This window comes from Spea bombifrons, chromosome 4, assembly GCF_027358695.1.
Source record: "Spea bombifrons isolate aSpeBom1 chromosome 4, aSpeBom1.2.pri, whole genome shotgun sequence".
Lineage (NCBI taxonomy): Eukaryota > Metazoa > Chordata > Amphibia > Anura > Pelobatidae > Spea > Spea bombifrons.
Window position 1 is genome coordinate 102,154,359 of NC_071090.1, and position 27,927 is coordinate 102,182,285.

Here is a 27,927-nt window from a genome sequence, read left to right on the forward strand (position 1 = left end):
TCTTTCCTTGTGGTGCTACGGTGATATACATCTACACTGCATCGTGCATTTACATGTACAGCCACTTAATAAGCTCCATCACATGCCCCCCAGTACAGTCTATGAATGACATTTTAAACCATGGAAACTGACAATTACCTTTTTTTTTAATAGAAAAACAGAAAATTTTAATGTAATGTAGCATGGGACAAGCAATCAAAGTGATGTCCTTTGTAAGCTTCTCCGTCTTCTGGTTCTGGCGCTTCTGTGATTGTCCCTGTGGTCACCTGACTTTTTAAATTGCCCCTGATTACCTTCACATGTCTTCACATTTACTGAGCAATATTTTTGGGGGTACAGGCAAGTACAGCCTCCATAAAACCAAATAAGCAATTCACTCTACAAAATACAGAGCAGCAGCTGTTTATCGTATATTATTCAGTTATTCACACACATAAAACAAATAAAACCGTAAAGCAGTTAGAGATTTTCACAGTTAAACCAAATGCAAGGAAAACAGTATATTATATTAAAGCAGGGCTTGATATCTTCAGGGCACACGCAGAAGACAACCGTGTAATGCAGACGCCATGACCGGCTGCATTACTACTGGGGGGGTTGCCAGACCCTGCTGAGTTCCCACTGATCGGCTGCGCATAGGAAGCAAGAACCTGGCATAGATCCAGGAGCTGAAACTAGCTGAAAGGATGCCAATCCTAGTCGACCCGGCTCTTGGGGTTTGTCGAACCCTTAATTAAGGCCAGCACAATGAATGACGAGTTCATATTGTTACATTATCACACTTCTGGAACGTAATATTAAACAACTATCAACGTTTACAAAAGTTATAAGGATGTGTAGCAAAATGTTGCTTGGTCCAACGTAATGTGGGGGTATCTATACACACTGCCGGGGTCAAATAACTCTATATAGATGGTAAGTCCTTATACATGAAGGATATCTTCTAGTTTTATACAAAAAAAATATTGTTTAAACATCTGAAGTGCGCATGCTTGCATCGTCTAGACTGAACGGGAACGGTTTGTCTAATACCCTTTGGGGTTCAGACACGTGTCTCGCTCGTCCTCCTGCCTCATTAAACTCCTTGGTGCCCTCCCAAGTCACTTCTCCAGACCCCTCGGTTTCACATTTTGGGATGGGTGTCCAGGGCTGCCACGACGACTTCACAGAGGGAGACTTCACGGAAGAAGTTTTCACCAGGTGACGCTTGACTTCGGAATGGGCGGAGGAGGCAGGGGAAGCTGGAACGAATGCACGATTTAAAGACATTGTCCGCCCAAACGCCAGCTCCTACAGGAATTGGAATGAGAGGATTATTATAAGAATGATGTGATTGAATGAATGCATAAAAACCCATAGCATCCCAAAGTCCATGGGGCTTAACCATCACTATTACAGGTACGACTGGGACAAATGGCAAATTCTGCATAGTTAACAGTCCATAATTTGCAAGGACAGTCCCAACAACTGGGCTCAACTGGGCAACGTTCCAGCGAATATACTTTTTATTGTGAATGATGGAATCCTATGTGGTGGTAGATATCACGGGCAGAGTGGGGCATGGAATCCCACCATACTGTGGATGGTCCTGTACCAAAAAGCAAACCTGTTTTACCCAATTCACTTGAAGTCACATAAACTTCACAGTAAATGGTTTGGTCCAAGTGCCAAACCTCAGATTGCAAAACCTTGTTTTCTCAGCTTGGGAAATATGTAATTTTACTCTTTTCCAAGACTCCCAAGTTTTATTTATACAAGTGAAAGGACGGAAGATGTTGAAAACCCTTAAAGAATATTCCTAATTTGTTATAGCTCAGCTGAGAAAAATAAGATTCTTATGTATTTTGAAAAAATGATATAAATAACTTGCTGCCATGAAAGCCGATCAATGAGAAAATATAGTTAGTGTATGTTAAGCATCTTTACTGATAAGACATAGTCCAGTGAAATAGAAGAGAACTTGGGCAGCCCTTCTACCACCAAACCATGGGCAGGTCACCCTACTGGGCATTCGGGTTTCTGTGAGCACCACTGCTCTATGGGCCAGTTAAAAAGGAGATCTTTGATCTCCCAAGTGGAGCACTTACACAACGGAGGATTGAGCCTAGCCTATAGTGTCATATTTTTCTGACACGCCAAGATGTGACATCATACCCCGGCATTAAGCAGTAAAGTAAAGCAGCCGCAGAGGTGGGTGGCTGGGAACCGTTTGGGGACTGCCCCAAGTCAGGCACTGATCTCCTGCAGGCTGTGTTACGAGATCCGGTTCAGCATTAGGACAAGTCATCTTGCATCTTGTGCATTGTGAGTCCTGCGACCCCAACCATACAGAGACTGCAGGGGCCTACGTTAGATCTCCGCACAGACCATTCTGCCTTTGCTTGTTACTTGTGACTGGCACAGCTTGCTTACAGGAACTGTCAGGGAATGGTCTAGTTTATTTACTAAATCATTTTATGAAGAACATTTAAAAAAGGGAAAATTAAGCATTGTCCCAAGCCCATTGCTAGAACATGGATGGCGTCATTTCTGAAACGGAGCCTCGATGCTACTGGTGTGCCAGACAGTAAAGACCCATACCTCCCAACGTCTACCCCCAGCGAAGCCTGGGAGGCAGTGTCACTGGCAGTATGTGCATGAAAAGCGGAGGAAGAGGTATCACTTGCTGAGACAGTGGGAAAATCAGACCTTGCACAAATCAGGACAGTTGGGAGGTATTGAGACAGACTAAATGCTCTTTAATAAATTACTGTTTAGTTACCCTCATGATTAAAACAGATTGGAATGCAGATTATATGAAAGTAATCTGAAGCTTCTGTTTTCTAGTCAGGTAGTAGGATAGCTGGAGAGGCAGGGGCGTATTACCACAGACTAACTGGAGCTCTCCCTCGTCTGAGGGGGTGGTTTTGTGAAGGGGTGAGGGTAGCCATACACGGTTTAGCCCCAGACTGACCTTAGGTGGTGGGGAGTGGGAGGAAAATAGGTGGAGGGCATGGTCAAAAAATGAAACTGACCAGGGGACCCACAGAAGCAGGGCTTCACCCGGAGACTCCAGGTCAAACCCATTAAGTTCCCATGTAAGCCCATATGACACACCAGGTAGTTGCCTACAGAGACTCTTTTATAGTCACAGCATCAGCTATATGACCTCTGAAGGTAAGAGGTAAAGGGGTGTGGTTTCATGGTAGCCCCACCCCTATCACCCAGCCAAAGCTCCACCATTACAATGTTTTTATCAGTGCTCCTCCACGTGTTTCTATGACTTCCTGCCTAAGCTCCACCCACGTTAAAAAAACTACATTTGGAGCATGGTGGATCATCCTTAAAAAGGGAGGTTTAGAAAGCAGTGAAAATCCCATTAATCTCAGTCGTCAGTCAAGCAAACATAGAGACTAAAGAGTTCTTTTATCTGTCATCAGATGACTGCAAATTACCTTCTACAAAGAAAACTGCAAGCACCTTTAGGGCAACTTTGTCAACCAAAAGCCCTGACATTTTCCCAATATACCACAATTTACAGAAAGAAACATTTGGTGGAATGTTCAGGATGTCATTAGACACTTTATCCACAAAGCATCAGTAAGGTTCTAGATTTATTGAGATAACGGATCATTTCATTTTAACGAAACCACAAAAGGTATGAAATCAGTGATTTTTCGGCACAATTTTGTGCTCACGTAGCGCGCAGGGTGGCGATCCAGCACACTGGATGTCTCCCCGGTGTGCCAGATATCTAGTCCAGGCCTGGAGGCCGTGATGGATTTAGGAGGGGTTTGTCATATGCATGTTCCAGGGCAGCACCCTCCCCACATCAAGTCTCCATGTTCCACCTCTCAACAATATGCACGGCATGGGGAAGAGTGATACAGAGGCTGTAAGGCAAGCGGGCCAGTTATAATGGACGTTTTTGATTGCCCCAACTGGCCCATTCAGTAATGATCACCCAGTAGGTGAGGTACATACCCTGCAGCGCATCCTCAGCGTCTGAATGGCGGCGATGATTGCCTTTATCCAGCTGTGCATTTCCTGTGGACTGTCAGCCTGTCAAACACAAAGCGAGATGTGTATGCAGATTCGGGGGCAAATGGGCAGAAGCACTACTGCCACACACTCTAATGTAATGTTGCTGTGGATGCCCAGTAACCAGCCGTGATTCCCGGAGCGCCAGGAGATTTCCCAGGTCTGCTCCGACATTTCGACAACACCGTCTTTATCCCATGACCATACCCGGGGACTACGTGGGACTCTTAACCTTTTAACACGTCATGAAGGTTCTTTGGAGTTACTCCCCAAAAGTGTCAACCAAATGGCTCTAATACCGGTCCTTGTGGACTTGTCATTAATTAAAGATACACTTAACTGAGTCACCTGCATTCAAGCAGGGATACCAATGGTATCATGCTGTTAAAGGTAAGAGTCTTATGTACAATCACAGCAGTGTAGAATAGGAAGGATTCAGTTCCAGGCTGTGTGACCCTGAGAATCTGCCCCTTAACCCTGATATTGGGGCAAAAACCTTGAGAATCAGGTATGCCTATCACCATACACCATAAAGTAAAAGTTGGGGTATTTTCTCCCACAAGATGGGCAGAGCCAGCCCTGTAGAATGTATAAGTTATGCAGAGCCAGCGAAGCCACTGTTGGCCCTTTCGGAATGCATTATAAAGTCAGAATGTCGAACTCACCTGCAAACTCATGGTTTAATAAATAAGGTTATTAGACCCGGTCGGTGAAATCTATATCCCTGAGCACCAAACAAGTCATTTGGAATCAGAGTTCCTGCAAACAACCGGGACGCGCGTCCTGCTTACCTGAATGTAAAAGGTCCTCGGGGCTGTGATGATTTCAAACAGGTTATCTCTCATCAACAGATCCCTAAAAGTGAACGAGAATTCCATGTGAATATTACATTTAAACGCATCCTGATGTACAGAGACTTTAAGAAACCTTTCATTTTCCATCTGAAGATGAGACCTCTGAGGCCCAGAAGGCTACGTAACTTTACATCTTTATTTCGGCTCAATAAAAGTTATCAACTTCAACTAAAGGCTGTCCCCCCCCCCCCCCCTAGAAATAGTACAATAAGAGATCGGGGCATTCTGTCTAGAGATCCTCTGTACCATTATACAGCATGCATGTTACCCGGTAATACCCACATTGTTATTTGCCCCTTGTGCCCCTTGTCATATTCGGAATCATGACACAGAACAGAGCGTTCCTTTCAGGAGGAACGCAAGGGCCGTTGAATCGAAACACTATCCTCTTTCTGCCATGTAATGTGCTCTAGACGTGACCTCATTAAGATGGGAAGTAATTATAATGTCCCGGTAATTATGTGTTACAGCTGCTCGCTGACGGCTGTCCTAATGTTGGACTCGGCTCAGAAGAAGTGGGAGCGGAGAGGGACACTGACACGTTCCTCCTGACTTCTATAAACCGTCCCACCCCACACATGACCACATCTACGCCATGTACCTGTGAGAGCTCCGCGTGACATGATGGAAACCCATTACAAGATAAAATATCCTGGTGTTTCCACCACGCCTGTCAACACGCAGCCAGCGCTGATAGCTTCTACACGGAGCCCGCACCAAAATAAATGTTTCCAAAAGAAGACATAACCGTGAAAAGGTCACTCTGTCTCTGAAAAACGTCTTTTCACATATACTCGACAGAATAGGACCAAACCAGTTTAACTCGGCTGAGACTGACCATGTCACGGAACCTTCATACTGTTCTAGAATGTTTAGAAGAGAAGGCATGGAATGAAAACTCAAGGAGATCCTTCATCCCTTCACTAGGTTGTTTCTCAGGTCCCCTTATGGTACCCGCAACAGCCATTTCTTTCAGGACACGTATACATCCCAGGATGCTCAACAGAGGGGGCAGCACATCACGTGTGTAACACGTGGAAATTACATGTGTCCTGGCAAAAGGAAGATGGCGTCACCCTAGGTCCCGCCAATCCAGACAGGAGGTCTAATTAGTGGATATCTTTTATTTGACGGACAGTTCAGCTTCCCAATAAAGAACTGCTCTGGTCAAGCAAGAGCCCATGATTTTAAGCTCGGTTGAGCCGGGCCCTCCTCACCTGTTGTTTCTGTATGTCATCTTGTTATGTTATATACTAATTGTTATGTCCTGTCTACCCTTTGTACAGCGCTGCGGAATCTGATGGCGCTATATAAAACAATAAATAATAATAATAGCGCTGCACATACTGTGTCAGGGATCAGGGAGAACAAGGGCTTCGATCAACTTGCATGTAGCATAAATGTCTTCTCGAAGAGGAGGAGGTGGTTTAGGTGGTTTGGATGTGAAAAGTTTAAACGCTCCACTAGGGGGAGTAATTTACTTTGTGAGAAGTTCCATGCCTAATATCTGATGCTGCGTGAAGATGCCTTTTGAAAATGTATATTAAAGTACTTATAAAGTGATACGCAAACATCAGTGTTATGTACCTACGTAAGAGAGCAATATCAGGGGGCGCTGCTTCTTGTTACGTGCCTATAAGTAACCGGTTGTGGAAGGTATAAGAATCACTTTGTTCTGTGTTATTTTCTATGCGAGGGGGCACAGATGGTATTGTACAGGGTTAAATAAGCCCCTTTGAGTCATTATTCTTTGGTATGGTGCAGCATGCGTTTCTGCATACAGATATTTGTGACTAGATTGTAAGCTCACAAGAACAGCGCACTCTTCTCCTTTTCTACCAGTTGGTTGTTGTGCGTGACTTTAAATTATTCTGCTGATTGTAACAGTGCTGCGGAATCTGCTGGCACTGTATAAGCGTTAGCACGAGGGCGTGTACGTGTAAGTGTGTGTAATAGCATGAGTCTGAATGTGTAAGTGTGTTAGAATGGCATTGAAGGCACCAGGGCCGGCCCAAGACAAAATGTAGCCTGGGGCGAAGTTTAAAATCCCCCCCCATAATCTACCCCCAGCCCCCCCCGTACTTACCTTTCAGCAGTCCTGCGGCGAGTCTCCCTGCTCAGTCTCATTGCCAGTTTGTAATGCTGAGCGAAGGAAATGACGTCATCTTCCGGCGCTCAGCATTACAAGCCGGCACCGAGACCGAGCTAGAGGGCTCGCAGAGGAGAGAGAGAGAGGGCGCCGAGCAGGTACTGACAACTCGGTAAGTGAAAACCACTCGGCGCCCCTCTCTCTCTTCCGCTTTAAAAAAAAAAAGGGGCTTGGGGCCGCCCCTTCAAAAGTGCTGCCTGGAGCAGTTGCCTGAAGCGATAAGCGAAACGCGTAGTGCGTGTTGACGACATTGGGAGGAGGAGTAGCATTACGGAAGTGGATCAGAGGACTAAGACGGCCTCTCTTTGTGGTAGCGCTGCTACGAAGTTTGAAGCCTGGACTCTGTAACATCCGAAACGGAGGACAACAAGTTTGCCTTTCTTTTATACATTAAAATTATCGTTTTTACCTACTCCCCTCCGCTGCCTACCTTCTTTATCTACAAGTACCAGTGTGGGATAAAGAAACTCCTAAGGAGACCATTACACTCTATGTATGGGCATATTTATGCCCTTTAAATTGTAAGGGTCCTGCTTTATAGCATTTTTTTTAAGACCTACTTTGATATACTACACCATAATTTTTTTTCTTTCTCTTTTCTATTCCCTTTATATACGAACCTTTTGGATACTGTGTGTGGGAACTCTCGCTGGAAGGGTATTTTAGTACATATTATTTTTGTGTTGCACATATAATTTACTCACTTATTATTTGGGTGCGCAGACACTTGTGTGGTTTTGATTCTAAGAGAAGAGCGTTCGCAGTGTCTACATATAAAATGATGAGTAGTTGTTAAAGTTCACCACTAGGTGGCGATAATGTTACAATAATAGGACTGCCCTCTGTTCCCCAAAACCAATGTATGGAGGTGAATACAGTTTTTGTTCATATATTCGGTGCGAATTTTAATTCAGCAAATTTCGATGAGCATGATGGGAGCTGTAGTCCAGCATTAGCCTGACTGAAAGAAGCTTCCTTTTCCTGGCTGTAAGCAATCTCACAACTATTCTCTGACATAATGTGCATGAAAAGGTTACCATATTTACTCAATTATAAGAAAACCCTGATTTAAGACGAACCCCCTCCCCAAAACTTTGGATCTTATTCCTTTTCCGTTTCTTCTTCTAACGTCTTATTTTGTCCAATTCGCCCCGTTATCCATGTACTTTGGCAAAAGTGGGGAGCCTTCTCGTACACCCTCTCCCTCAATTAGAGGAATGGGGAGAGGCTGTCCCCGTGGTGTGCGCCGTCTCTCCACCCGTTTGCAGAAGTACTCCAAGTGGACAAAATATTGCAGACGTATTCCCAGAGAAAGAGAGGAGCAGAAATCTTGGAGTACCTTCACAAAAGGGGGCGGAGCCGGAGCACATTCCTCCAATTGGGGAGAAGGTGTAAGTGGAGGGTGGATATTGGAGCTGGTACCAGGAGAAGGGGATGAAGAAAGAAGTCAGAAGAAAGAAGACAGAAAAAAAAGAACAGGCAAAAGAAGAAGCGGAGCTGCGGAAAAGAACACAGGGACAGAGGTCTGCAGAGAAGTTAGGGAGACTTCGAGAGAGAGCTCGGAGAGTAAATGAGAGCATTAGAGAGAGGGTGAGAGTGACAAGCCCTAGGCTTAGTTGGCTGCGCAGCGGTGATGCAGATCAAAGGTCTGAATAAAAGACGAGCTCGGTTATAAGATCAGGTCGTTTTTCAGATTATTTTTTCTGAGAAAAACGTATCTTGTAATTGAGCAAATATGGTATTCCAAATTAGGACCCCTCATACTTACAGGGGCCACGACCATCTAATAGCTGCTGTAGCTTTTGCCAGGGACCCTAAGGGGTTATCTAGCGGTGCCTCCACGTCAAGCTGTCGCTCTTATAGGATCCGCTGTGATTAACTCATTCATACAGCAGGGCAACCCAATGGCAAAAAAAATATTATGCAAAAAGCAATGATTTCATGTATCCCTGCAATATGCTTTTTTCAATGGGAGCCCTTTTTAAAGGGTCCATGCGTGGGCACATAGATGTTACACACATGTGGGTGTATAATACATATGATGTAAAGTTGCTGCCATATGGCAGATGACAGATCCAGATCGTCAGTTTGAACATGCGCTACTTCTACGCGCGCAGCTGCTAAATAATACATTGCCTTCTGTGAGGCCGGCTCTCTATTCTATACCCCGAGAGAAGAGTATAGCCGGGGTATTAACAGATACGCTGCTCAACTATACAGTTAAGTTATCTGAAAGTTGGTTACTTTTAACCCCTTCATGACCGGGGCTTTGATATACCCTAATGACCAAAATTTTGTCTTTGTCATTTGATGCAGCCACACAAATCTCCTTGAAATACATAATAATAATTAATAGTGGTAATATGTAAATAAAAAAACAAAAAAAACATTCTGAGCTCCTAGAAAAGAAGGACATCAGGAGAGGAGAAAGGGAACTTGGCATCTAACCGCGTAGAGCACAGAGCGCTGGCGGCAAGGACGGGCTGCAGCTGGGTTCAATCCAGAGCCCAGGGGAGAGTGTGAGTGTGTGTACAGATGCCTGCCTGGAGTGCCGGGGCTGCCAGCCCGCAGGAAAGCAAACAAGCAGTGTTCGTAAGCGAAATAGAAACAAGAAATTCTACGGCAGATGAGAGCCATTCGGCCCATTTACCACTTATTTCTCTTAAATAAACGGCAGCTACCGTCCCCTAAATCCTTGAACGGCTGGCGAGGCTGGCACTTTATACGGCGCGGCATGTCTTTGTATAGGTGACCGTTAGGGTGTGTAGCCGCAAACACTTGCCACAGTTCTGAAGTGCAGTTAGCGTTTGAGAAATGCAGCTTCCGCTCGGCAGGGCCCTGACGTCGGCTCAAACCACAGCACAGGATGTCTTATCTGCGTTTCCTCACCTGCACGCGCCAGCAAGAAGCCGAGCCACCGTAATCAGCACTCCCAGCCGGCATTGAAAGACAGACCTGCATCCGTACAGTTACTCATTTATGTCATTTATACCCAATATGCTTTTCTTCTATGGGATTTTTTTTTGTCTTTTTGCGCTGTTTGCTTTTTTTTTAATTAACATTTTATTTTTTTTAAGTAAATATCTTTTTGTAGAGAGTTTGTAATAATACCCCATTTACCTTTTATAGGAATCAATAGACAGAATTCAAGTTATTAAGTGATATATTATCGCAATGATATTGTGCAAAGCGTAGGGTTCTTATCCCCCCTAAACTCAGAGATCAGGAAACATAGAGATATTTTACTAACTCCTGAGGACCTCTCTGTACCAAAAATCATTGTTTTATACAGAAAAAATAGGTTTCTCTATTCAAAAAAGTTGTCATATCATCAAGGCAAAATATGAAATGTCCTAAAATTCCTTCACCGCGTCAGCATCTACCACTTCTCTTGGAAGGACACCACACTTAACTACTACCTCCTCAACTACGAATTTTGCAGGTTGAACCTCACCTGATAAGAAAGGAATTTAAACAAGAAAATAAAATGTAAGATATGTTTTTTGTCTGCACTTACCCAGACTTGACAAGACACTCATGCGTCTTCAAAATATCTCTAAGAAATATACAACGGAGGGGTTCTCGGTCCTGTAGAGAAATAAAATCGTTACAAATGTATTTGAAGCTGCTAAAAATGTCAGAGAAAAGGCTTAGGATGGGTGCCACATGATGGCCACATATGTGTAATTATTCTTGTTACACCTGTGTTAAAGGGGGAGCCCGGTAAGTATATTGCCACAGGACCTTTAAAAGACTAGAGCCACCACTGAGAGTAGTAGACGTTAGTAGAGTTATAACAAGGGACGATGTGTAGGAATGAGAGGAGTTACACAGAGGTATATAAAGAAATAGAATGTGTTATGGGTGGGTTATAGGGCACAATAAAAGTTCTAAAGTTATTAGAGCTACCATCGGTCATTGTAAAAAAACATGAACTTTGATAAAAAGTTACCTTCTCGCACTTGAAGTAGCTGATTGAAAACGCATCCAAGATAAAATATCTTCGTTTCCAATTTTTCCTCTGTAGTAGGACAATAAATCAGAATTAAACTACGGAGAATGTATAAGAAATCCAGTCGCTTATCGGTGTACGTGCAAACATATACATTTATGCTTTAGGTCTTTATTCATTGCAGATGCTGGACCAGTGGTGGTCTAACCTGGTTCCTTTCCGAAGAACCTTGTCCTTCTACCTACTACCCTATGGAGACATTTGTCACCTTTTATTAGATGGACCAACCCGTTCACCTTAATGCATACCAGAGATGATGCTTCCCCAATAACGATACTCAACCATTGGTGATTAATTAAGAAACGATGCTATGAACTATTGGGAAAATAAAACATATAAGCGCGTTGGACGGACCCCTCCGACTGCCTATCCCCATTGACCGATTAAGGTCCTTTAAGGCAGGAAATTGGGCAGACTAGTTGGGATGAATGGTCCCATCAAGTGAAGTATTACCATGTTTCCCTGTTTGACACAGTATCCGCTCTTCAGTATTGACCGCGTTGGCAAAGCTTTATTGGCAGGCAGCGGAACGTGACTCTGAGTGCGCCGGAGGGTGGGATGTGTTTGGAGGCCACTCTGACTTACATCCGGAAGGTCACCTCCATTCTATGGGGAAAAGATAACTCCTGTTAACAATCATTTTAAATCGTTTCTTTCTGAAAACATTCTAAAGCTTTTTTTTTTTTGCGTTAAAAGCTATGGTTAAATTGAATACAGGTATTATATTCCAATGGCAGTCTACTTGGTGTGTAAGTAAGCACACGGAGATGTTTCTCCAGTTCCCATGGAAATGTTATTGAGACTCAATCTAATTACAGACTAGAGAAGATGGATTGTCTCATTAACTACGTATCTACACAGCTATACATATCAAGAACCAACATTATATAATATCACAGACCTGCGAGCTCTCTAGGTTCGCTGTGAGGGAGCGGGGCTAGCTGTCCATGTAGCTGGAGATAGCCATCCATCGGTCTAGCACCATACAGTATGAAATGAAAGAGAGTGGAGAAACGCTGCTCCTCAGCCCAAAGAAGAAAGTGGCCCCAGAGGCCCCGGGAAGCAGAGCTTCACCTACAGACACTTGGTCAAACGTGGAGCATTTGACCGAGTGTGCCAGGTACGTCTCCAGGGCAGCCTCCCATGAGGAGATGAAGAACCTCTCAAGATAGATACAATAATCAATGCAGCTGCCTAGTGTCACATAAATGCCTTCCACGGCGGTCGTTGTAATGTTACAGAGTACGAGACGTCATACCTGGTTTATAGGTGTCTGCACAACAACACCCGCAATAATTTCCGTCTTATACGCAGTCTGTGTCTTATTTTCTTGGAGAGCTGTTGATCCTGTTTCAGGTGGAGGAGCGGTGCCTGGCCTCGGCACCTGGACGTAAAACAAAAATAAATGTTTTTCCCCAACACGGATGCCCTTGTGGTGTCTTTGTGATATACTCTGAGATAAACAATTGTGTTCCGACTGATTGAGAACCATATATGAAGAACAAAGCACAAAATAATTAGCCATTGTCTTATTGTCTCCCTACTGCTTTGCTAATAGGAATAAAAGCTAATTTCATAAAAGTATCAGATGTTTTGTGTATTGATTCAAGTATTTAGAAAAGGAGTAAGGCACAATTTAATTTCTGCATACATTTTTTTTGCTGTTTACACATTATTATAACAATTATTGCTGTAGAACACTGTGATAACCTGATACCCCACAAACATTCTAAGCGCCTAGAGAGTCATCAGAAGGACAGATGGATTTGGGTCTCAAAAAGGACTGCCGCTCCTACACAAGGACACTCGGGTGGTATACCTTTGTGGATCAGAAATCACTGTTGGGTCCCTATATAACTTAACCGCCAAACTGCCCTGCCACTTAGCTCTAATGCCAAGTCCTCTATGCTGAGAGCTGGGATATGATGTCATATCCCGGCATGTTGCATTTTAAGGATGTGCGGCGCGAGTAATGTCTCAATGGAGGATCTGCCAGTTAGGTACAATCCTCCATAGTGTATTTGGGCTGGTTACAAGGGGGTCCCTGACCTGCCCAAACGGCCCATGGAGCAATGGTACACCAGGGAGCTTGATCGACCAGTTAGGTTATCTGCCCCCAGGTATGCAGAAGAGGTGCTGCCGCCCCCCTGGGACTGCAACCACCTGGTACTGCCACCCTATGCCTAGTCGGCCCGGGCAGGAATCGCTGAATAGTACTTTTTTTGGCAGATGCTTCAGCTTCTCAGGCTCCCAGAAATGCTAATCAAGAACGACTGGAATTCTATTCTAGGTGCGGGTTACTCAACGTTGGACAGCAGCCTATTTCTCACAGTATAATTAGCACTGTCAGAATGTAATGCCCCGCGGCGTGTTCGCCACACACGTACTCACCGTCTTGGAATTATTTCATTTACATTTTATAACATACATCTCTGTGCTGCTCCAAAACAACCGCAGTGAAACCTTTATATAAAATAAGTTATCGTTTTCTGATCTGTAAATTAGCGTTGATGTATTTCAAACCAGTCCATACCCACCATTTGGAGAAGAATATATATATATATAATTATATATATATATATATATATATATATATATATATATATATATATATTTGATTGGGGGGATAAATGCTTATTGGCTGGATTTAGAAACATCTACTTGTCCTTACAGCGGACTTTAGATAATTACCTTAAGTGAAATCCAACCCCGGCATATTCAAAATTGACAAATTACTTTTTTATTTATTACTAATTTTTATGCTTTTTTTTTTTATCTATCAAGAAGTAAGTATCTTTTTTCAGACACATCTTCCAACATCATTAATTATTTTAAAAAAAAGAAGAACAGACACGGCTATAAATTATAGAATAAACATAAATATTTTAGAACTCCTTGATCCATGGAGAAATCGGATTGCCTTTTGGAATCAAGAAGGAAATTTATTTATTTATTTTGCCTTCTTTTAGATCAAAAGCAGGGAACCTGATGGACTTAGATAGTAGGAATTTAGGTTAAAAAAATACCTAAAAAGAGCTGCCAATACACGGATATCTCTGCTTACGTACGGTAAAAATATGTCTGTGCCGCAGCCGGCGTGGTTGGGGTGGAGGTACTAGTCCTTCCGGTATTAGATATTAATAATAGTGATAATATTTATTCTTTGTATGATATATAGCTGTTTGTAATGCGTACATTCCTGTGTTGCTGGGATTAATGCCAGGAAGGGCCGGGACTGGTAAGTAATGCAGGCCTGAGAGATGCGTGTCTCTGTAATTAGCTTCACGCCAGTCTGTATGTTTAAGTATTTAGCGATCCGGGGTGTCGCTTGACATTTTTCGTGAATTATCGTTGAGGATGAACCCTGAGTAAACCTTCCGCCAGCCAGAGCTACAGGCATTCATTATTACATGAGTAAGGGAGAGGCGTGAGGATAATTATTACACGGAGGGAACAGACTGGGTGGGTGAGAGCTATGATATTATATGTCTGTAAAGAAAGGATCTTGGGAGAACAATCATAGGGAGGAATGATAATGTGATAACCAGGAGATGGGATAAATTTCATCGGAATAGGAGTCTGAGTAGGGGGCAATAGGAAGGACGATCAGAGATTATAGTGATGAAAAGGGCTTAGAAGGATTACTGAGACCGTACTAGATAAGGGGAACAGTTTCCCAGCAGACGTAAGGGTTTATTTAAGGACGGTGTCATTAGATTGGGGGCCATTTTGTGTGTCACCCTACCTTGTGTGGGTGGTTAAAATTTGTCACGGTCAGGGGAGGAAGCTTACCAGGCGTCTAGGGGATGAATGCTCTGGGGAGCATTTGGAGGTATTTTGGTGGGAGGTTCCTGGCTGAGGGTGCTTGGAGCCTCGGGTCTGGGGTTGGGCATCCTTCCCTGTGTTGGTGGTACTTGGATAGCCTGGTAAGCTTAGGGGACTTTTTCTGTGTTTATTATTTATTCATGTTAATTATTTACGTTATTTATTGGAGTTCAGTTTTTGGTAGTCGATGCCCTGTTAACGCGTCTAGTTTTGGTTGCCTGGCAATAACTAGGTTAAAGAAATAAATTGACTGTGGCCTTTTCAACCCCAATCTTGGTGCTGTGCCATTATTGAGTAGTTAACTTGGGTTGGGGGCCTGGCCTGGGTATAGAGGGTACATCAGTCATAAGGCGGGAATGGTGTGAGAAGGTGAGATGTTGGGTAGGGTGATATGGAAAAGGTACTCAGTGGGAGAGAAGTCTAGGTAGGTCAGGATGAGAAGAGTCATGAGGAGGATTGGATGTCAGGGTAGGGTAACAATAGGATGTTGGCAAGGATGTTGGGTGGTATGTCTACGTTAGCTAAGATGGAAGGATGGTGGGAATATGTCTGGGTTGGTGATGATAGAGTGAAGTCTCTGGATAGTGTGAGATTGAAAGGATAATGGGGAAGTTGTGTTTGGATCAGACACATCTCTCGTTATGTGTGACCCAGACGTGTGCTCTGAATTCACTCCAGGGAGGCAAGAGAAGGATCAAGGTGGCAGGACAACAATTCAAGGCCTGTGGGGAACTGGACACCAAATATAATGGCAGAACAATGACCAGGGCAAGGGGAGGGGGGTAGGAACGAGGAAGAATAGGTAAATGATGGGATGGAGGAAAATCAAACATTAATGATGTGGCGTGGGATCCTTTCTATCCAAAGAAGACATCTCTAAGACAGTAGAAATAACTTTATCTCTGCGTGATATTTTTTTAAAAGAGGGGGGCTAGATTTTATTTTGGTGACACATCTTTCACAACTCATTGAAGCAGAAAGCACAAAAACACCAAACATCTGCTATCCGGGGGGGTTTGATGGTGTTTATAAAAGGCATAGCTGTTGTTGAAGGAAGTCATGCTAGATGAAGCATAAGGACCTATTTCCAGTTAAGAACCCCAACACTGTAAACATGGATAGTTTGTCTTATTTGCTGCTTCACAGACAATAATTACTGCAAGAAATCGCACTCGCTAATAGCATCTGTCCATTCAATTGTCTGATTCAATTGTCTTATTTTAGGAACTCTTCATAAATTATTCACATTTTTTTCAATGAGATTTTTGTTCTTCTGCCACATACATTAAGTAATGGCCACTCGGTTGGGGGGGGGCAGTCTGTGATTAGATGGTGGCATTGAGAACACTTTATGTAGTTCTTGCTAGTCGCCTATTGAACATTTAGAGCACACAGCTGAGCAGACGAAATCTAAAAGAAGGGAAATAGCCAGAACCAGGTCAGAAATGGCCTAGCTTGGCAATTAAACTGAAACCTCATGTCAAACTGATGAGTGTCCGACAGAGAAAAATCCATCAAGCCCATCATATGCCTCCCAACTGTCCCACTTTGCGCTGACAGTACATATTTTGTCACTCTATCCCACTGTCCCACCGGGCTCTACCTCTGTCCTGCTTTTCGGGTCGAAGTAGAGCTCATCAGGACAGTGGGAATCGGGACTACAATCCCATGGTCCCGATTTACTTCTCTGGTGTCTGTTACATCGGCACTTTGCACCTCCATGTTTGAAAGACAAAAGGTAGATAGAATTTGAACAGATCTTAAATTTGCACACTATCCAATCACATCATATCCTGGAAGAATGTAATTTATATGTTCTATCAAACAGCAGAAGACAGGCACCTAATAATTTTAATTTCTTAATTAATATGCAATCAAACAATTAACATTGTGCTACAGTGAGCAAGGCGGAATGTATTATCCTCAAGTTCTATTTCTGTCTAGGGACATGGACAGAGTTGTAACTAGAACTCTTGGCCCCTTGGGCAGGATCAACGGTGCCTGGGGCTGCCCCTCTTACCCCCACCTCCATGACTTAGGACTGAGCCATGCTATGGGAACAGCTTTTAAAATTGCATTTTTTAGGGTTTGTTGGCGGTTTAGGGATAAACAAATACAGTCACATGGTATCCGAAATATTCCTCCTCCATTGACCAAATAGCTCACAGCTCTGTGTTCTCTTAGATATTGGGCAGTTTAAAAACTTTCCAGCTGGGGTCTCTTGACAGCTTCCGATTGAAGGTCATCATCTCAATGTCCATCATGTCATCATCTACCATAACTACTAACCCAGAGAGAGAAGAGTTGTTAGAACTTACTGTTATTTTGCTTGCTGAGTTCAGGGCATCCACCCACCCTTGAAGGTCCTTCGGATCACTGGCTTGTAGGAAATATCGCTGTGACAGAGCATTGATAACTGGGGGAAAATTTAGAGGTTAAGTAAATATGGCGCAGGAGCCGTGTACCGTATGAGTAAACATGGTCAATGTAATTTTGCCCTTGTGGTGACCCGATTTTGAGAAATAATCAGAGGCCACCAAGATAATTTAAAACTTTTCTGAAAAGTGTTGTATTCTTGCATTCTTGTGGCATATTTATAGTTGGAGCAGTCTTGACTCTTAAGTAGTGGACATTTTTCCTGTTTCATGAGAAGTTAAAGGTTCTCTTACACTTGTTATAATTTCTAAAATGTAAAGTGGGGTGAGGGGTTAAATGTAGACGCAGGGTGAGAAGTCATAAGGAGATGTTTTATTGAGTGATAAGAAGAGTTATAAGAAGGCTTATATAATAACTTTCTGGTCTGTCTCGTGGAGGTCTTCTTCTCTTAGTCATTATAGGTGGTAGGGAAGGAGCGTAGCTGAGATAAGGAACAGGGTTAGTCATGCAAGGGCAGAGAGTTAATGGAACCTGGGGGTAATCAGATCTGATTTCCAAAAGGTTCTGGAAATCCAGAGAGTTCCAAATTATTGGTATATGGAGTAATAGGTGAAGCTATAGGCAGGGATTATATAGAGTCATCGGAGGAGGTGTAAGGTGAGGTTAGATGGAGTGGATATTAAAAGCAACTGAAGGACGTACAGGATTTGGGGAGTAAGTCTAGCCAAGTGACCCAGTAATCAAGTAACCAAAAACAAAATTTGGCACTATCCTGTCCTAAACACATTTAGAGAAAAGTGTTAAAGGGAGCACTCTAGACGCCCTAGTGGTTATATGAAGAACTACAAGTAAAACATGCAAAACATTCAGATAGGGGCCCAATTTTTTTATATCTCAAAGCAGCCAAGGGGGTAGTGGCCATCCCTAAGGTAAACGGAGAAGTTAAAGTGCTTTTGAAGGAAAAAAAAACTGAAGCGAGAAAGATTCAAGTTTGACAATAGTTTACCAGTAGAAACCACAAAAACAAAACTCACCGAAGCAATATGTTGCCTTTGGTTTTTGCTTCACAGAAGCTATACCAACCTGAAAAAGAAAAATATCTAGTAAGGCTATATTATATTCATTGTTTTTAAAACCTATGAAATGTTAAAAAAAAAATTTATATAGTAAGGTGTAGATTCTATATATATTTTAAACAGGCTATCTATCTACATACATACACTACTGTTCAAAAGTTTTGGGTCACTCAACTGTTTTCATGGAAAACAAGGACATTTCTAACTTTCTAAACTTGGATCAGCAAACACAACGTGCCATTGGAACACAGAAGTGATGGGAGCGATAAAGGAGTGATGGGAGTGATAAAGGGCCTCTGTACACCTATGAAGATATTCCATCAAATGGTATTAGACCAAATCGACAAAGTGACCCCCCAAACCTTTGAACGGTAATGTATATATATATAATAGCATCCATTCCCATGTAACTCTTTGTACAGAGGATTCCCTGTGCAGCTATTGAGGGGTTAACATGTTGGTGTCATTTGCGAAGCGTTGCTGGAAACATGCCGTTTGCCGTTATGCAGCTGGCGAGGCCTCGCTCAGTTTTTGGCTGCACTCGTGTTTCTGTTCTGGCAGCAGAAAGCCCATTGTGTTTGCAGTTCTCTGACGTTAACGGGAGTGCAGCTGTGAGCGGGCCGCAGGGGACCTCGTAGCCCAAGAAAGAACTTACATCCCCGGCAGCCCTAAGAATAACGATTTTCAGTAACCTTGTACACTTAAGAAAATTATAGTAGGGGCGTAGGTACAAAACATGTAACGCTAATGATGAATTATAGAACACGCTTGGAAATGTTGGAACATGTGTGAGACAGAGCACGGCACACTGCGTGTCACCTCCTCTTCTTCTTATAATCCCCGAGGAGGACGTCACATCTCCAGCTTTTTGAATGAACGCGCAGCCGGATTTGGTTGTCGTTCATGGAGTTAAAGGCTGTCCCACCAAACAAGACGTTTTCCAGAAAAACCTTGTAGGGGGTGGTAAGCCGCAGTGTCAGGACTGTTTGGGATAAGGCAAAGGAGATCGTTGCGTCCAAACTCAGTAGATGCCAGAAGACCGGCAAATAGACGGTATCCATCCCAGTGATCAGGGAACCAGTGGTTTCGGTAACACCCTTGGATAGCGTTACAAATCTCTACTAAGTGCTGCTCCCACTGCATTTTATTAAACATAATTCAAGTTGTTGTTTTTCTAACCACCTTGTACAGCACTACTGAATATGCTGGAGACAGTAAAAGTAACGGAATAACTAAAATCTTCATCAGAAAAGGGTGAAATAAGGTCAATGGCGTCTGCATTCTATATCTATAATTGTTTTGCACGTTTTTTGCATTGCAAATTTAAGACGTGTTGCTCTGTAGCTATCTACCAGTCGCTAGCGCCTATAGGGTTTGAATCGTACATAAACGTATAGAAGGGTTGCCTTGTCTATAGGGCTATGCATGTACTGGCATGTTAAAAAATGAGTTCCTAATGAACTCTCACTTCCTCAAACTCACTTCTGCTTATACTCCAAATTTGAAATGATTTTTTTGGTGTCAGACCAACTCAGTCCTATGACATGTCCACTAACTGGATGTCAGTGTCTGGTATTCCCCTGGGAGAGTTTACTGTTAGCGCAAAACATATTCCCCTCTCCAAAATTCCCTTAAAGTATATGCGCTCTTTAACGGGATGCTCTAGCCCTCGTATGCACATTAATGCATATGATGGATGGGTGCACACTTTAAATTAACATGCCCCCCCCATTGTGAACGCATGGAGGGATTCAGCAGGATCTCCTCTATAGAAGAGCGCTTCCTACCCTCCAGCAACTTGGCCTGCAGGCGATGGCATTTGGCCAAACATGTGTCCTGTTTTCCAGCGCACATATGCCACTAACCCGTTCCGGCACTGGCTTGCGCTAGTGTTCCAGGAGATCTAAGGAGAACCTTGTTGACTTCAATGGGAGCACTTTCCTAATCAAAAGTGGGGCGATATTTAGGCTGCAGAGGTGTGCTGGTGGGGCTGCATGAGACCATGGATTGTCCTTATAATGTCCCTTTAATATTCAAGCAAAATATGGTTCTAATAACATTCTTTATTAAAAAATTTAACAACTAGGTGAGAAACTAGTGATAAAACGGAACGGAATGCCCAGATATCATTAAATTAGAGTAGAAATCAGCTCCACCCTGAGAATCTGCCCATTCACCCTGAGATTGGGGTAAACAGAAGCAAACCATGCTAGTTCTGATGTATTTGTTTTTAGCGATGATTGGTAAAGATTAGTGGTGTCATTTCATATACCAGGCCTAATGATGACCCAGCTGGCATCTGGGGCATGAGACTAACGGTGGGCAGATATGACCCCGTGTTAGACGGCCACACATTTGGTCTCATGGCCCAGATGCCAGCTGTCTAGACCAGTGTCCCAATTTGTTTAGGTAGGTTAGAAAATCTATGCTTTTAATGGCAGAAATTGTTCAGTGTGAGACCCTGGTATGAACGTCATGGGACTCCCTCTCTTTTTAGAAAGGGTTCATATGGTGGTGTATTTACAAAGCACTTTAACATGCGTTTATGGCTTAAGAGACTTGCGTGTCCCTTCAAGGAGAATAGGGAAGTCGGTCTACCTTATTTCAAATTACTTAATGCCAAAGAAATGCTGTGTAAGTTTCTGGGTTGTTATGGAGACCAAGTTGCTAAAGTCCAAACCCTTTGTCATGCTATTCACCATGTGATACAACAAAAGGGAAATTAGGTTTGAATTAGTGCCAGGAGATTATAACAGCAAAGAAAAGAAGGACTCAGACTCTAGAGTTAAAAAAAAAATCTGCCAAAGCCTTATGCAAGATTAATAATTCATAATAAGATGCCCTTCCATAGTCACCTGAAAATGACGGTAGCGGAGAGGCACCTATGACATCATAATTACTGATCCCAGCATTTTAGGGGGGATCAGATATTTTTTTCCTGAATGCTGGCCAGCTGATCTCACAAAAAATCAGCCACTCGTTTTTCTCCATTGTTGACCATAGCAGCAGCCAACCATATTAGGTTACCTGCTTAATGTACCAATCGCGGGAAGCTACCGATTGGTCAATGACTAAATCATCTGTATTATCAGGGTGGAACATAAGGGAAAATGGGTAGGGTTTGGTCAATAATGACATATAGGGGAACAATTAATTATACAATATATATATATATATATATATATATATATATATATATATATATATATATATATATACACACACATACACAGGATATATAATGTTGCACCAGCTGTTTGTTGTCAAGAAAGTAGTATGAGCTTGATACTGTCCCTATATATATATATATATATATATATATATATATATACACATACACACATGAAAAAAGGATCATGTTTATTACATAGCGGTGAGGTTGAGCTTTCTGCAGCGGTGCGCTGGACATACTGCAAATTCTACAAAAGTTGATATGATTCATTATCCAGCCTGTCAGTTTTAGAAATAGTTAAACTGCCGTTGAAGTTTTTTAAAAAAATGAATTCAAGCCCTAAAAATATCTTGAGACAGAGACAGGAAGAGGCTTAAGAAAGCAGTTTAAAAAAAAAAAGAAAGAGGAAGAATTAGCGATGGTTAAATCCCTGTTTAGCAGTGATATGTGTGTGATATAGCTTTACATTTCGAAGTGATATTGCTGCCCTATCTCTGCCTTCTGCCCTCTTAGAATACCCCTTCTCTGCTTTCTCCGCACTGTTACTTTAACAAGCAATGGTTAATCCTGCAATGTGTGGCAGGATTCCGGCTCTGTGATTACTGCCTATCCTATAATGTAATTGTGTCTGTATTAGAGTGTCAGCTCTTTTAGCTCTATTGTGTTCGTATTAGAGTCCATGTTTTGTATGTGAATTAATGTTAGTTTCTTGGTTCAGGTGTCAAAAATAATTTCAAAATATAGGCACAATATTCTTACCTTTGAGATATATGTCAATTTCAGAGACCCAACTGCTCCGGTTCCATTGGGCAGATTCTAGGAAAGTAAGTATAGGTAAGATATATATATATATATATATATATATATATATATATATATATATATAGTACTTACAGTATATATATATATAGTACTTACAGTATTTATATATATTATATGTACTGTATGTATTGTAAATAATACATTCAGTTTTGAATTATTTGCATCTATTACTTCTTCTCTTGGTGTTTTTTGAAGGCCCCACCAGAGCTCTTTTCATTTGTGAAATGTGCATTTTCCAGCCCAGTTCATAACTAAACAAATGATCATTTTTAGCAGGGTCAGTCTGAGAACCCAACTACTTTTGGTGACAACCTAGTAAGGTTTGGTTTCAGTGTCTTCCTGTAATCCAGGTAGAACATCGCACATGTTCCTCAACATGAATCAGATCCACGTGAGGAGAGGACATAAGTGAGTAAGCAGGGAATCAAAGCCAATGTTATATAGGAAAATATATAAAATATTATATCGGGTTTTTTGTTTGTTTTTAATCATGAAAAATGTTCACTCAATATATCTATATTATGATACATAATATGTCTAAAAATGATCCCTTCATTTTTAAAAAAAGATATATAAATAATCAATTAGCCACAGGCATTTATGAGAAGATCTCATCAAGTTCGTGATAACATCTGTTTTGCAAAATGATCTCAATAACATAACAAAGTTCAGTCTACGGTGGAAAGTCATGGTCTTCCTTGAAATCATCTCAATGAGGTAACGCTAATAGATCTATAATGGGATCCCCTGGATTCTGAGGGATCTTGTCTTGATCCCACTCACACACTGTCTTTCTGTAATATTTAAGCTACTAACTTGTGGATTTTATAAATAACACATAATGGGAGGTGGGTCATCTGGAGACCAAAATGGACTTCAGCCAAGCTGCAACACAAGCGTAGAATCTGTGACATGTTCTGAAAGACGAGACATGTCCGCTACGGTAGTTAGACACGACAGCCTTAGTGACTCAACTAATGATTATGAACAATGTGATGTGGAAGCTGTGCTATTCACCTCAGCGTACTATATCACTGACTAATAATTGCATCTGCGAATAGATCTGTGCGGTCACAGCAAAGAATGTATACATATATATATATATATATAATAAATTCACAATAAATATATTACAGAATTGCATTGACATTAATGATCAGTGATACATTTGGATCCATACAGTGATCATCTACATATAGAAACATCTCCTATTGTGACCAAAGACCTTAATGATTCGAACTGTCTTTTTGGGGGAATAAAAAGGCAAGAATTACCGTAATGCAGCCAGAAAAAAGTTTGTGAATTATATTTTCTGCTTAATAAAAGTTCTAACACAAATAAATAAAGAAGCAACAATTATCGATATATGTAATCTGGGTTATGCAGTATATAACAATAATCAGAAGTAGGTATGCAGGGTAACGTTGCTTACCTGGGGATTGTCCATGTACCACAGAAGGTAATTCGCCTGGGTATCCAGAATAAAATACCTCCGCAGAGATCTTCCACTCTGTCCATCTTCAATGTCCAGAAAACCACAGGTGCGGTTTTGTCGATCAACATAAGGCATTCCTACGCCTTCCACGCATCACCCTGCATCATAGCAAACGGTTTCAGGGTCAGCCTCGTACATTGCTATCGAGCCTCCCATCCATTCAAATGGCCAAAGAAGGTGTGGTTAGAGAGGTGGTCGGGGACAGGGTTTACCAAAATATTTTATGTGACCTTGTGTCTTATTGATGGCGTTGAATGTAATTTATAAACGCATTTCTCCATGTTCCTAAACACATTGAATGGCTGTAGAACACTGCGATACCCTCACACTCAACAAACATTCTGAGCTCCTAGAAAAGAGGGACATTAGGAGAGGAAAGAGGGACTATTCTTTCTAAAATGAAACATTTTTTTATATACAAATCTATCTTCCTCTAAATACCTTTAGATCTGACCTAAAAATTCAAACACACAAACGATTCAGCAGTTCGGTAGGAAATTATATCGTAAAGGAGAAGAAACGTTAGGACGAGACTACTTCGTCGGTGGTTTATCTATGTTAGAAAGTGGAGACTGCTTCGTCGGCGGTTTATCTATGTTAGAAAGTGTTTCTCCATTACGTGGGTGGTGGGTAGCTGGAGTGGCCTTCTAGTAATGAGGGAACTCAAGCCTTCATTGAATATCCTTAAAGATCCATGGAGTAGGGATGAGGTCATCCTCAACATAAGACCAAGGACCAAGTAAATTGTCAGGGGGTAAAACATTTAACAGACTAGATAGGCCAAATGAGATGTTCTATGTTTATTTCCTTCTGTCATGTATAATCCATCCATCGATCCCCAGGTAAAAAGTAAGCTTTAAGAATAATTTAGAGCCAGTAAACTCAGATTTTATCTTGTTGCTCCTGTAGAATCTCTCGGTTTTTGCTCACAACCCTACTAAATCTTCATAAATCTACTTGAGATCCTTTTTACTCAAGAATCGGATTGCGAGAACAATGAGTGACCATCGGTGAACCCAAACAAAAACCCCTTTTAAGCTCATGCTAATTGCGCACATATAGGGGGCGGATAAACTGCTTTATGAAGTTCTCGGGCGGTCAGAAAAATACTTGGATCAACATTCACCCAGCCATCAATGCAGCATGTTCCAAGGGTTCAGCACACCTGAAACTCTATGTAATGCTTTAACATAATTCTGGAAACATTTTATTTATTAACAGAAAAGTAATAATAGCTTTTTTGTCTGTAAAAAAACAGTTTTATGACATCATACTATAGATGATTTCAGAATTTCCTCTGAAAATCTGTAGTAATCTGTAGTAACGCCGTCACCCTACACCATATATGAGACCGATTCTGAGCCAGTCCTTCCATCAGAATCCACCTTTGTCTGAGTCCATCCTGATAATCTGTGGTCAGGGGGGGTATATTTACATTAATAACCCTAGCCCTGTGTTTCTAATATTGTGGGCATGTGTCACTGTACATTACATAAAAAGGGTCATGTCTGAGCATATACTGATAATCTGTCACCATGTTATAAACTCCTGACTGCATGGGTCATGGGTTTAACTGACTGCAACCCAGCACTGAGCCTGTCCTGATTATCAGCAGTCAGATCCCCTTACATTAGACACAAACCCAGCGCTGCCTGAGCCTGTCCTGATAATCTGCAGTCACATCCCCTTACATTACATACAAACCCAGCGCTGTCTGAGCCTGTCCTGATAATCTACAGTCACATCTCCTTACATTACATACAAACCCAGCACTGTCTGAGCCTGTCCTGATAATCTACAGTCACATCACCTTACATTACATACAAACCCAGCGCTGTCTGAGCCTGTCCTGATAATCTGCAGTCACATCCCCTTACATTACATACAAACCCAGCGCTGTCTGAGCCTGTCCTGATAATCTGCAGTCACATCTCCTTACATTACATACAAACCCAGCGCTGTCTGAGCCTGTCCTGATAATCTACAGTCACATCTCCTTACATTACATACAAACCCAGCACTGTCTGAGCCTGTCCTGATAATCTACAGTCACATACCCTTACATTACATACAAACCCAGCGCTGTCTGAGCCTGTCCTGATAATCTGCAATCACATCTCCTTACATTACATACAAACCCAGCGCTGTCTGAGCCTGTCCTGATAATCTACAGTCAGACCCAATGACAATACATACAAACCAAGTATATCCAATCCAAACATACTTCTTACCTTAAAATTTGCCTTGGTCCTAAAGTGATCCCCCCATGTAGACATCTCCAGTTCTGTACAGACCGTGTTTCATTGCTTATCCTATATGCTGATTTGGTGGGGTATTCCCTGGTCTTTAATGTAAAATAATATTTTCAATTATGAACAATATTTCCAGGGATGGAGCCAGACAGCGATCCCTTCTTCGAGGAGTAAACTATTCTGTTATAGAGGAGATACGTCTCCCGACCCACTGGAGGCTCTCTGTCTAGATTCTCTTGCACTTGAACTTCTTCTTTGATCTCCCCAGAGATAAAATCTTCTCCTTGTAATTGTTTGTGAGATTCCTATTCTCTATGCTTTCCCCTGACAATCTCCAAAAGCAGGCACGCCTCAAACACACCCCTCCGCAGACACAAAAGACACACACATACAACACATGTGGGCAGGATCCTCTCGCAGTGCGATCCGAAGCAGGAAGCAGCAGGCGAATGCTGCGTAGATTCCCTTTGCTGCCACTGTGCACATTGTGTGGCTAAGTGTGTCAAACTCTACCGCCCAGTGAAGTGAACGAGACAAGAAAACACGCTTGTGCGAACACTGCCTTAGTGATTCGTTTATTAATTGATTGGCGTCAACAATTTGTAAGCAGCACCCATTATAGTAATCAGGCAGAAATGCATTGGGAAACGGAAGCCGTAGATGGCCTTCATAACCACTTAGACGCAAAAGCATTGAGATGATGGACAAACGTCCACCGATGGAACTTTCCACTCCTCACGCTGCCTCCTAACAAGTGATATCTGGTATTTTAATGTAGAGGACCACATGCCAGTCAACTACACGAGCTTAAAGACCGATCTCTTCGATCAGTGATGATCTAGGTCTTTTTCAGGACTGTAGCTCTCCTGTTGGACCGTAACATATTGGAGAGCCAGTATCATATATGTTTTATACATTAACCTTCATCAAGCTTCAAAGAACTACCGAGCCCTTGATAGGTTCTAAGTGCCATTACGAAGGTTCTGAATTCTATAAGGGAGATTCTGTTGGTTTTGAGTTCAACTCGTTTGCTAAACCACCCTTGACTTGTGCCTTTCTTTTAAAGCTGGCAAAACCCTAAAAAATGAATGACTTGTCCTGCCTTGGACTCCTCTTTACTTTTCGTAATTTTCTACTCAGCTTACCACAAGATGAATGAGCAATTGAATAAGGAAGAATGATCATTTTACCCCTTTGTCTAGTAATTTAGACGGTCGCCCTCATGGACACATAGCATGAATTTTTAATACACATGTTCTGGTTGATGAAATCTGTGTTGTTACATAGATTTACTACTATTTTGGTTGGGAAAGCGACAGGTGCAGTATTATTAGTGTTATTGGGCTGTAAAAATGTAATAGTAGGTGGAGTGTGCAGGTTGATTCATTGAGTAGCACCTCTGGAGGTATGATTCAGCTTCTAAATTCCCCTGTACTGGTTTATAAGCACCTTAACTCTAATTAAAATGTAATCCAGAATATTTGACTGATCCTACTTCAGATGTCAGCATCTGTCGGAAGATTGGTTTCCGCCAAATTCATTTTAAAAAAAGTAGGTGAACAGAAAAATGATGATGACCAGGACTGTTTTCTCGGTAGAGTTGTTCTACATATTTGTATGGTATTTCACCCATTGGGGGTCTTTTGGGGTACATCCCAAGTGTAAAGGTGAGTCCAGGCCTAGCTTTCCTTGCTCACTTGTGCCTAGAGTGATGCCTACCTGCACCTCACTGACGAGGCCCATAAAGGCCAAAATGTGGTTGTTGGTTTCCTCAGGAAATTGGCCTTCGATGCTGGACTCACAAATGAGATAAAACTTGCTGGCTGAATTAACGACTGAGCACGTTGAGCAATTGCTCCAAGGCCCTGGCCATC

General features: G+C 42.2%; 1 protein-coding gene across 1 annotated transcript; it reads right to left on the reverse strand.

Annotated features, from left to right (window-relative positions):
• Positions 1-386: 386 nt before the first annotated feature.
• Positions 387-26,464, reverse strand: PLEKHA2 (pleckstrin homology domain containing A2). Its single transcript, XM_053463070.1, has 12 exons — positions 26,033-26,464; positions 23,739-23,899; positions 22,244-22,300; positions 18,271-18,319; positions 17,179-17,276; positions 12,294-12,419; positions 11,489-11,641; positions 10,976-11,044; positions 10,541-10,611; positions 4,812-4,875; positions 3,964-4,041; positions 387-1,290 (listed from the first exon to the last, which is right to left on the reverse strand). The coding sequence occupies exons 2-12, from the start codon at positions 23,874-23,876 to the stop codon at positions 970-972; spliced, it is 1,224 nt and encodes a 407-aa protein (XP_053319045.1). The 5' UTR covers positions 23,877-23,899; positions 26,033-26,464; the 3' UTR covers positions 387-969.
• Between the last annotated feature and the right edge of the window lie 1,463 nt (positions 26,465-27,927).

Coding starts and splice junctions, on each gene's coding strand:
- PLEKHA2 (XM_053463070.1), bottom strand. CDS start 23,876: ATGCCTTATGTTGATCGACAAAACCGCACCTGTGGTTTTCTGGACATT. Junction 22,301..23,738: donor GGTACATGGACAATCCCCAG/GTAAGCAACGTT, acceptor TTACTTTCCTAG/AATCTGCCCAATGGAACCGG. Junction 11,642..12,293: donor TGCAGACACCTATAAACCAG/GTATGACGTCTC, acceptor TTTTCCCCATAG/AATGGAGGTGACCTTCCGGA.